The sequence below is a fragment of the Poromitra crassiceps genome, assembly GCF_964638095.1.
Source record: "Poromitra crassiceps genome assembly, chromosome: 18".
Classification (NCBI taxonomy): Eukaryota; Metazoa; Chordata; class Actinopteri; order Beryciformes; family Melamphaidae; genus Poromitra; species Poromitra crassiceps.
In genome coordinates this window covers 18,656,864-18,667,148 of record NC_139636.1, presented here as the reverse complement: position 1 = coordinate 18,667,148, position 10,285 = coordinate 18,656,864, and the positions used below count along the sequence as shown (strand labels likewise).

Here is a 10,285-nt window from a genome sequence, read left to right as displayed (position 1 = left end):
GGATTTTTTGAAATGTCTATGGAGAAAATGAATGGGAAACTTACTTCAGGGGCAAGAGATGTCACGTGACTGTTCAGCTCTATAGCACATTGACAATTCACTAGTGGCCAGTGTTTCAAAACCAGTGGGCAAGCTGTAAGGTTTTCCCATGAAAACGCAGAAGTAATCCTGAAAGCTGTAGTTCCTTGAATGGCCACTTGAGGCAGGACTCAGAAGTCCCATAGTTCCTATTCAAACCCCTGGTTAAAATGCCTCACTTTGTAACAGTGATTAAGCATCTTTACAGCCTGGACTGAAGCACGGTTTTGGTCTATATAGCTAATCTCACCTTTTCAGAACAACTGTAGGGGGGTCATTTCTTATATAACTTGCCCATTTGGAGTAAAATAGACGATATAAAAAAAGGGTGATTGACAGGTTGCCTGTCCAGTGATCGCGCAGCTTGCCGATCACGGACCAATAGCAGGCGGAGCTGCGGCTCTGGAAAACCCCCATCTCATGTGAGCTGCGTAAGGACCCCAAGATGGCGACATACAACACTTTGCTGCAAAACCTCACACACAGGGTTTATATCAAATTCCTCATTTAGACCATTGAGGGAATAAATTCAAAATGTCTCACGCTAAGGGGCTTCTCCTTTCCACATCAATATTAGAAACAGGGCGGATGTGCAGACAACTTCTCTACTGAGAATCTGACAATAAATACAATTCCTTTCTCCTAACAGGAAAAAAATGACTTCGAGCCGCAAGCATCACCTGAAGGTAAAGCAACACACTGAACTATCAGCAGGAAACCTATTCGACTTTCATTAATGCTGTTTAAGTTCCTTATCACACTAAACGTGTCACAGTCCTCTGGGCTTTGGAAGTTAGACTAGGCTTGAAAAGTCCATATAATTAAACATCTTAAAACACATTTCTGTCTCCAAAATGTCAGCCTTTTATAGCTTGTTTTAAAGTTTGTCCAATTGCTTTTTGAAAAAAGATTTTTTAAAGTATATTGATTAGTTTTCAGTTTGCAGAGGGACAAACAGTTACAGTGATGATTATGATAACATAGTAATATGCCCACTTACCTACCTCCTAGGACACAATCTCCACACATAATAAAGATACATACAGTACACAAACACACATACACACACACGGGCGCGCACACACGCGCACACACACACACACACACACACACACACACACACACACACACACACACACACACACACACACACACACACACACACACACACACACACACGCATCAAGAGTAACATAAAAGCAAAACAGATACAAAAAACAGATACAGATAAAAACCGATACAAACACAGAACACCTAGACAGAAGGTTAATAGTGTGTAGAATTAAGTACCGGTATACCAGGGGTATCCAGAGATAATAAAGGGATAAAGGCTTATTACATGTTAAGACCTAGAGAGAAATGCACCTGGATATGTCAGTCCATGCTAGTCCGTAGAGACCACTCCGAAGGGCCTGGGCCCCATCCTCCCCAATATAGTGCAGAAATGGGTTCCATATTTTTTTTGGGGGGGGACGGGGACGTGAATGGCTTATCCTTGAGCCAGAAACTGATAGCTTCTACAGAGATAAGTTCCATAACACTCCTACTGCGAAACTGTTGGAGCAGAGTCTGAATCCCTTTGACATTTGAGAAAATCCTTATAAAGACTTAAACCTGGAACCAAGCCAAACAGCTACGAGATGAATTGACCATTTGATTTGGAGCAAACAACAACAACAACAAAGGAAAAAATAAATAAAAATAAAAGTTTTTAATCTTTTTCTGTTTACCTTTTTGTTGTTGTTGTTGTTGTTGTTGTTGCTCCGAATCAAAAGTTTGAATGTCATAATTCATCTCATAGCATGTTGGCTTTGTTCCAGGCTTAAAAACTCTATGGGTCATATTTTTTTTACATCCAAGTGCAAGGGCACTTGGACGTAAGATTTTCCCCCTTTTAATTAACACTGGGTTGCTGAAATACACCCTTTGATGAGTGCTAGAAACTAGCAAAGATTTGCTCTTGCACTTGGGAATAAGATATGGCGCTATGGGTTTTCTGAAACGTCAATGGAGAAATGCATGGGAAATTCACTTCCTGGAACCAGAGTTCAAAAGTTCACTGTTGGTCACTGTTGGCCACTGTTGCGCTCTATCGAAGAGCCTGTAATCCTTCAACTGAAGTGAAAACAGGAAAATCATGAAAACAGCGGTTTTACCTGCTTTCTTTTCAGTTGTATTTCTTTCTTCTGTCATGCTGCTTTTATGCATGCCCACTAATTGTCTTAATGGGTGCTATTAATTGCTGTGGTATTGTTGGTAAGGCACGTACTACAGTACCTCTTGTGTTTGTCCCTTCAGAGTCTGATCCTTGCGATCGCTGCGGGTTGGCTGGAGCAGGAGAAGAAGGACCTGGTTGCAGCAAAGGAGGCCTACATGAACGAGAGCTGTCCGGCCCCGGACACGAACGGAGACCATGCTGCCCTGATGGTGAGAGCCAGGCCATTTTCTGCACCGCAGTGTTAAACTCCTAAACTAAACCCTGTTCACCCAATAGAAACTAGAGGGCACTCAGAGTGCATTCCTCCACCAAACCTTTCTATAAAGGTTTGTGCTGTTACGTGAATTGTTTTGGAAGTTAGATGCCTTTCTGTGATTGACCACACCCATTGAGATGCCCCCTTTTGGCCAGTGGGTGTGGAAAGTTAATCAGTTCTATAAGTTGGTCCATACTGTTCTACAAAGTTTCGTGCAATATGCCCATAACTTTTTGAAATATGGACAGACAGACAAACAGGGGCGAAAACATGGCCTCCTGGCCAACTTGGTTGGTGGACGTAATGGCCACAGCTACTTCCATCATGCCGCCTTTTAACATTTATACATCATCACTAACTTTAGAACACTGCAGTTTTCTGTTTTTGGCCCCAAGTTGCAGTTTGTTAGCCTGGGTAAACCCAGCCCCCACGTGACCTGCTCTCAGACCTCTGGTTCTCAGTCACTAGGTGACTGAGAACTCTGAGAGCAGGTCACGTGGGGGCTGGGTTTACCCAGGCTAGCAGTTTGTGAGGATTAGGCTACACAGTTTTTAGAGCATCCATAACGGTACATACATGTAACATGAGAATGGTGTGTGTGTGTGTGTGTGTGTGTGTGTGTGTGTGTGTGTTTGTGTGTGTGCGTGCGTGCGTGCGTGCGTGTGTGTGTGTGGACAGGAATTCTGCAAGAAGCTCAGTTCAGCCATCGACAAGATCGATGAGGAGAGGTACGACGCTGAGGCCAAAGTGGGCAAGGCTGACAAAGAGGTAAACAGCCACATTTTTCTTACTTGAGTATGTAAGTAAACATAATATGTACCTCTTTTTATGTATTTTTCTTTCTCTTCCTTTAATGATGTCTTCAATGATGTACATGCTCAGGACTTATTGATTGATAACCAAATAGATTTTTACTTTTTTTTCTTTTCGGGGGCGTCACTTTCTGTGGTGTTGTTTTCTCTTTGTTTCTTTCTTAATGTTCTAAATCTTTTGTTTAGGTGTAAACTTTTACAAATTATATTTCATCAAATCTTAATACCTAACAAAGCAAGTGTGTTCCCCAAGGCTCAATTTTGGGGCCAATGTTATTTTGTTTTTACATGGTTTCTCTTGCCGATATTAAGAATTATAACATTAGCTATCATCAATTTGCTGATGACATGCAGTTCTACCCATCTACAGTATCTGATGCTCACAAGTAACCTAACTTGTGGACAACTCAGAACGCCTTACAACAAGACAGACAAAACAAAAGTTCTCATTGCTGAAGCTGACATAAATTTCATAGCTTCATCTTGACATCTAGACCTATCCCTGAAGGCCAAGGGCCACCACGTACTTCAGGAATCTTGATGTAATTTTTTTACAGCAAGCTTAGTTTTAAGAACCAAAGTTTATTATACATTTAAGAAAAAAATATTACAAAAAGGAAGTCACTCAGATGGTGCCGTTCTGTCCTCTCACAGATTGAGGACCTGAAGATCAAAGTGGTGGATCTGGCCGGAGTGAAGAAGCCCGCTCTGAAGAAGGTCCGTATGTCCGCAGACGCCATGCTGCAGGCTCTGCTGGGTGGGAAACACAAGGTCACCATGGACCTGAGGTCCAACCTGAAGCAAGTTAAAAAGGAGAAGAAAGAGGAGGAGGTGAGGAACATTCACATAATCACTACTATAATAAGCCAGAGGGTTCTGCGGCGGCACACAATTGCTCAACTGTTGAGCAGGCGAGCAAGCACGAGAAGCAATATTTCTAGTTTACATTAACCCTTTCAGAGCCGGACAGAAAGCAGTGAGGCTGCCAAGCAGTACCACCGCTTCCTACAATCGGCTGCTTGTGGCCATCTCACGTGCCTTTCTATACTTGTTTTTTGATAGGATTGTAACTACCAAATGTATCAATGGAGAATAATTTTTCCTATTGCTGCAGCCGTTTACAGAGATGTGGCTGTTCACAGTTTGTCCTCCATGATGACAATGTGGAACTAGGAACTAATAATTGGGGAGGAGGGATAACATAATATATTTATATTTTTTATTATATTTTCTAATTTTTACTGAATGCAAAATGAAAAGTTAATGTTACAAATCCTTTTAATGTATGATTTATTGTTATATGTCATGACATTAACCGCCTTTTCCCAGCCGATCAATAACTATGACAGAGACGTTTCCCATAGCAGCAATATGGAGAAAGCGAAAGTGTTGGTCACGAAATAGGACGTTCGTTGTAATCAACACCTAGTTGTTGAAGTAAGCGGTGCAGGTTTGCGCACTTCCCTACTACCTTTACTAACAGACCCATATTTCTCTCTCCTCAGACGTCGGATGACTGGCGTAAGAACATTGAGGACAAAGCAGACAGAAAGAAGATGTTCGAGACTTCCTAAATGCCAAGGCCCATCTCATCTTTCTGTGTTTATGAACAGCACTTGTCTTAACTGTTGGTCGCACCAGAAGGGTTTTGGTTAAGTCACACATGGCTGAAGAGCATTAAATCATGTCAGGACTCTGGATTTTTCACACTGGACCTTTTTTTTGCACTTTGTTTGGCTGTTCCAATGAGGAGAGGGGGGGGTGCACCGCTTCACAACTTCAACTTTACACATTCACACAACCTGAATTATTAAAAAATAAAGTCAAATGTGGAAGAAAACATTTGTCAACTTTTTTTGTATACTTTTTGTGGGTCGGTTTGTCTTTTATTTTCACTTCACATTCATATTAAGAATGACAGTGTTTCCCCTAAGATGGAGTTCTAGCAGAGGAATCATTTTTGCACAAAAATTGTGTTCTGCGTGCAAAGTGTGCCTTGCCTAGTCCTGTCCTGTCTAGTAGGGGATACAGTCAATAAAATTATATTTGGCAATAGGGATGTAATGCTATGAAATGTCACAGTATGGTACGGTACAGTATCTACCAAAATATCACGATATTTCATGTTACACCCCCCCTTACTTAAACATACATATACATTGGAGTCAGCACACACACACACACACACACACACACACACACACACACACAAAAAAAACAATTCACATAGGTACTTAAAGCCAGAAGAAATCTCTCTGACTGATCTATGTAGAAGCAGCTTTGAGTACTAGTTTGGCAGATTTGTATGCAGCTTTCTTCTCTCTGTACAGAGTTGGACACAACACCGGTTAACATTTCCCTTATTTATTTTTTAATGAGAGGAGAGGGGAGGGCTCTGTCTCAGCTTTTTAGAAAACTAACGTTATTATTTTACGCTACGAACGCATCACGTCCAATACATTTTATTTTATTTTCCCCCCATATTTTATTTTCAATTTTTGAAAACACACAAACAACACACAAACAAAACAAAACAAACGAACAGGGTCAGACACAGGAAAAGAAAAGAAAGAAAAAGCATAGGCTACATACATCATCGACATTCAATATTACAACATGGGGCTAGCAGCCGCATAACGTGCTAATAGTGCTTGTAAGAGATGCTGCGCATGCGATCCCATGCAAGGGGTCCATGAGAACCAGCCAGGCGAGTCATCTGTCGCCCTTGCAGATTGCAACTACATTTCTGCGTTTGTGCCAAGCAAGTTGCAATACCATTCCGGAAGTGTGGGGGGCATTAGTGAGTAAACAGTGCGTCGCATGTCCGGGTTGACTCCAGATGAAGGATTTTTGGTTTTTCAATGACAGAAAAGTGGATTTTATGCAACAATTTGGAAGCGGCAACATCAGTTATTTAGAAGAAGAGGATGTTATGTATCGGATAGCGTTTTCACTTCAAGTTTCTGGCTCAGGTAAGGACTCGTCTTAAGACCTAGACGCGAGAGCGGCGCGACTGTCTGATGGGAGATGCTAATGGGGTCCCCGGGCGCTAACGCTCAGTATGAGCGAGGAGCGCCCGGCTAGCAGGGTAACCGTCGCCCCTAACCTCATCGAAGTAGGCTAAAAACGGGTCCCAGAGAGTTTAATTTTTCCTCAGGAACCTGAGTCTCTCCAACCGTATAACAGAGATCATGTCCATCAACCACAATTGAAAACTCAGAATGAGTTTTCTGGCAACAGTTGTCCCCTGTGTCAGAAACTGTTGCACAGCTGTAGGGAAGTTCAGAGAGGACTCCGAGCAGCTGAAGATGTCGAGTTCCGCCTCGACATCTTAGGTTATTTTGTAGGCCTCGAATTGGAGCCGTCTCGCCATCTGCTGGCGCCAGCCAGCCTACATGCTAGGACGCAGCACGTTGGTTGCAGTAAACCTCCGACACACACAGAAGCTATTTAGAATCGACGCAGCAGGGAGAGGTTGGCACACAAAGGAAAATGATTCGGATTTGCTACTAACCTCTTTATCGTCGTCATAATTTGACTCCGTGTCCCGGTGTCCCGGCAACGGCCAATCACAACTCTCGTGCAGCTGACGTCACGCACGTATCGTCGCCGCTGAGTTACATTTTGGAGGAGCCCCCGTCAGCCGACAGCGTCCCCTCCCCTCATACGGGGAGGGCGGGGCGAGGCTCTGATGGACGAGTCTATAAACGCCTTTAGAGCAGCCATTCCCAACCTGTGTTCCAAGGCCTAGTGGTGTAGTGGAGGGTAGATGCAGGTAGACGCTGTCTGTCTACCTACTTATTTTTCAGGCGGCTTTGGGTCTACTCACTTCTAAAGCTCCTTTGATGCGCTCCATTCAAGTTTTTTCTCTTCTGCCTAAAGTCTCTGCCGGGCAGCCGGGCAGATTGAGATTCCACCAGGAAACGTTTCATTACGACCGCGAGGCGGACACTGGAGCTGGTCGCAGCCTGTCTAGTGAACGCCTGTGTCCACCAGAGGCGCGTCCCCGAAGCGGCTAATCGGCCTGTGTATTTTCGCTCCTCTCTTTGCGTCAAGCAGCACAGAGCCTCCGCACTGTTTATGGTCAGATGTGGGCCGCAAACATTTTTGAGATTCTGAAGTGGGCCATGAGTCAGAAGGTTGGGAACCGCTGCAGAGTACCAATCAAATATTTTGGCCCAGAATCCCGCCAGTGAAGGGCAGAACCAGAAGGCATGAGACAGAGCCCTCTGACACCAAAGGGAGCTGGAAGGTGGGTGCTGAGGGTGCTGCAGCACCCCCTAGTGGCAAGAGATGGGATTTTCGAAATTGTTGGATTTGGCTGTCTTTATAACAGCAACAAAATGCATTAAAAAACAGTTTGTGCTTCCCAGCTCTAATCTTATTTCATACGCTCTCTTTTCAAAAGTGTTTGATTTTCATCATAATCTGGTTTTCCATAATAATAATAATAAGTTCAGTGTTTATGCCTGTGTTGCTGTCTGTTGTAGTGTAAAACGACTAAAGGGAGAGCAGGTGGTGACATGAAAGTGAGTGAGAAAAGGAGAAGATACTGAATAATGACATATAACAGTATAATCCTAATGTTAGTTTAAAATTAAATATTCCTCTAAATATGGCTAAAAGTTAAAAAAACGTCAAATTTTCCTCGGCGCGGCCCTTGTGGGCAGCACCGAGTGTCCCTTCCTTACAGCACCCCCTACCTAAAAGTACTTCCAGTGCTACTGCTGACACCTGTCACACAGTGGTGAGACAGAAGGGTAAATATTGTGCAACTTATCCTTAGAATAGTGAACAACTTTAAATTGGATCAGCTGGTGTCTACTATTAACTGTGCAGAGTTGTATCACAGACAGACTCCTACCCCATATTCATTTTATTTATTTATATAGGGACAGATACACAACACAACATAATTTGTCAACATCTGATGACATGTATCAGCATTTGTATTGTAGTCTTGGCTAATTTGCAATGCCTGTCCCTAGATGTTATTAAAAGCACCTGTACAAAGCAAAGTATAGTAAAAGGCAGTAAAATAGACAGTAAACACAGACAAGGATATCATAAAATCATAAAGATGTGTCAATCAGTCAGCCATTCAAGTGAGTGAGTTAGTGAGTGTGAGTGCGAGTGTGGGTGTGTGTGTGTGTGTGTGTATGTGTGTGTGTGTGTGTGTGTGTGCGCGCGTGTTGTATATTTTGACATTTGTATATTCTGCACTCACACTTCTATGATTGTGTTGCGATTGTATTGCTTAAGCCTTTTGTGTGTGTGTGTGTGTGTGTGTGTGTGTGTGTGTGTGTGTGTGTGTGTGTGTGTGTGTGTGTGTGTGTGTGTTAAAGAAGCACTAAGCTAAGTATGCACTTGGCTACATTGTTTCATAGTTGTCCAATTTTGTGAAATGGACACTACAATGTGCCGGTGAATTATACATAGTTCCTGCGTTTTGCCTTTTTATGGGTATTTCTTCTAATTCAGTTGTACAGATATTGTGATGTATCGTAGATCAATTGTCTTGCAATATCACAGTATCATGATACCATCGTTATCGTGGGCAACGTATCGTGAGTGATAGTGTCGTATCGTGAGTTGCAAAGTGTCCTCCTTTTTGGTGTTATGGAAATGGCCACCCTACTCACTCCCCCCTTAATTGCCCCTGTCCTTCTGTCCCCTCCCTCGGCCTTCAAACGCCTCAACACTCCTTCTTTGGACAACTCGACCTGGTTCCCCGGGAGCAGGCAAGGGGTCCCGAGCCTCTAAAGTTTCCTCCAAGGAGCACAGATGTTAGGCGGAGGCTAAATTTAACGTCATCCTGGGCCTCCTGGGAATGTGAGGACATGCTTATATTTGGATGCCGTGACTTTACTCACATCACACATGCTGCTCTCTAAAACACGCCATTTAACATGCTGCTCTCTAAAACACAACATTTAACATGCTGCTCTCTAAAACACAACATTTAACATGCTGCTCTCTAAAACACAACATTTGACATGCTGCTCTCTAAAACACAACATTTAACATGCTGCTCTCTAAAACACAACATTTAACATGCTGCTCTCTAAAACACAACATTTAACATGCTGCTCTCTAAAACACATTTAACATGCTGCTCTCTAAAACACAACATTTAACATGCTGCTCTCTAAAACACATTTAACATGCTGCTCTCTAAAACACATTTAACATGCTGCTCTCTAAAACACAACATTTAACATGCTGCTCTCTAAAACACAACATTTAACATGCTGCTCTCTAAAACACATTTAACATGCTGCTCTCTAAAACACAACATTTAACATGCTGCTCTCTAAAACACATTTAACATGCTGCTCTCTAAAACACAACATTTAACATGCTGCTCTCTAAAACACAACATTTAACATGCTGCTCTCTAAAACACATTTAACATGCTGCTCTCTAACACACAACATTTAACATGCTGCTCTCTCTAAAACACAACATACATGCTGCTCTCTAAAACACAACAATGCTGCTCTCTAAAACACAACATTTAACATGCTGCTCTCTAAAACACAACAATGCTGCTCTCTAAAACACAACATTTAACATGCTGTTCTCTAAAACACAACATTTAACATGCTGTTCTCTAAAACACAACATTTAACATGCTGCTCTCTAAAACACAACATTTAACATGCTGCTCTCTAACACACAACATTTAACATGCTGCTCTCTAAAACACAACATACATGCTGCTCTCTAAAACACAACAATGCTGCTCTCTAAAACACAACATTTAACATGCTGCTCTCTAAAACACAACAATGCTGCTCTCTAAAACACAACATTTAACATGCTGTTCTCTAAAACACAACATTTAACATGCTGCTCTCTAAAACACGACATTTAACATCACAAATGCTCCTCTCTAAAACACGATTTTTTTTGTCAACA

General features: G+C 42.4%; 1 protein-coding gene across 1 annotated transcript; it reads left to right on the top strand.

The window, feature by feature from the left end:
- Nucleotides 1–734: 734 nt before the first annotated feature.
- Nucleotides 735–4,938, top strand: LOC310793188 (troponin I, fast skeletal muscle-like; the record flags this gene model as incomplete). Its single annotated transcript, XM_083654945.1, has 5 exons — nucleotides 735–764; nucleotides 2,377–2,505; nucleotides 3,231–3,320; nucleotides 4,019–4,195; nucleotides 4,870–4,938. 5 exons carry the CDS (start codon nucleotides 735–737, stop codon nucleotides 4,936–4,938), a joined length of 495 nt encoding a protein of 164 aa, XP_083511071.1.
- Between the last annotated feature and the right edge of the window lie 5,347 nt (nucleotides 4,939–10,285).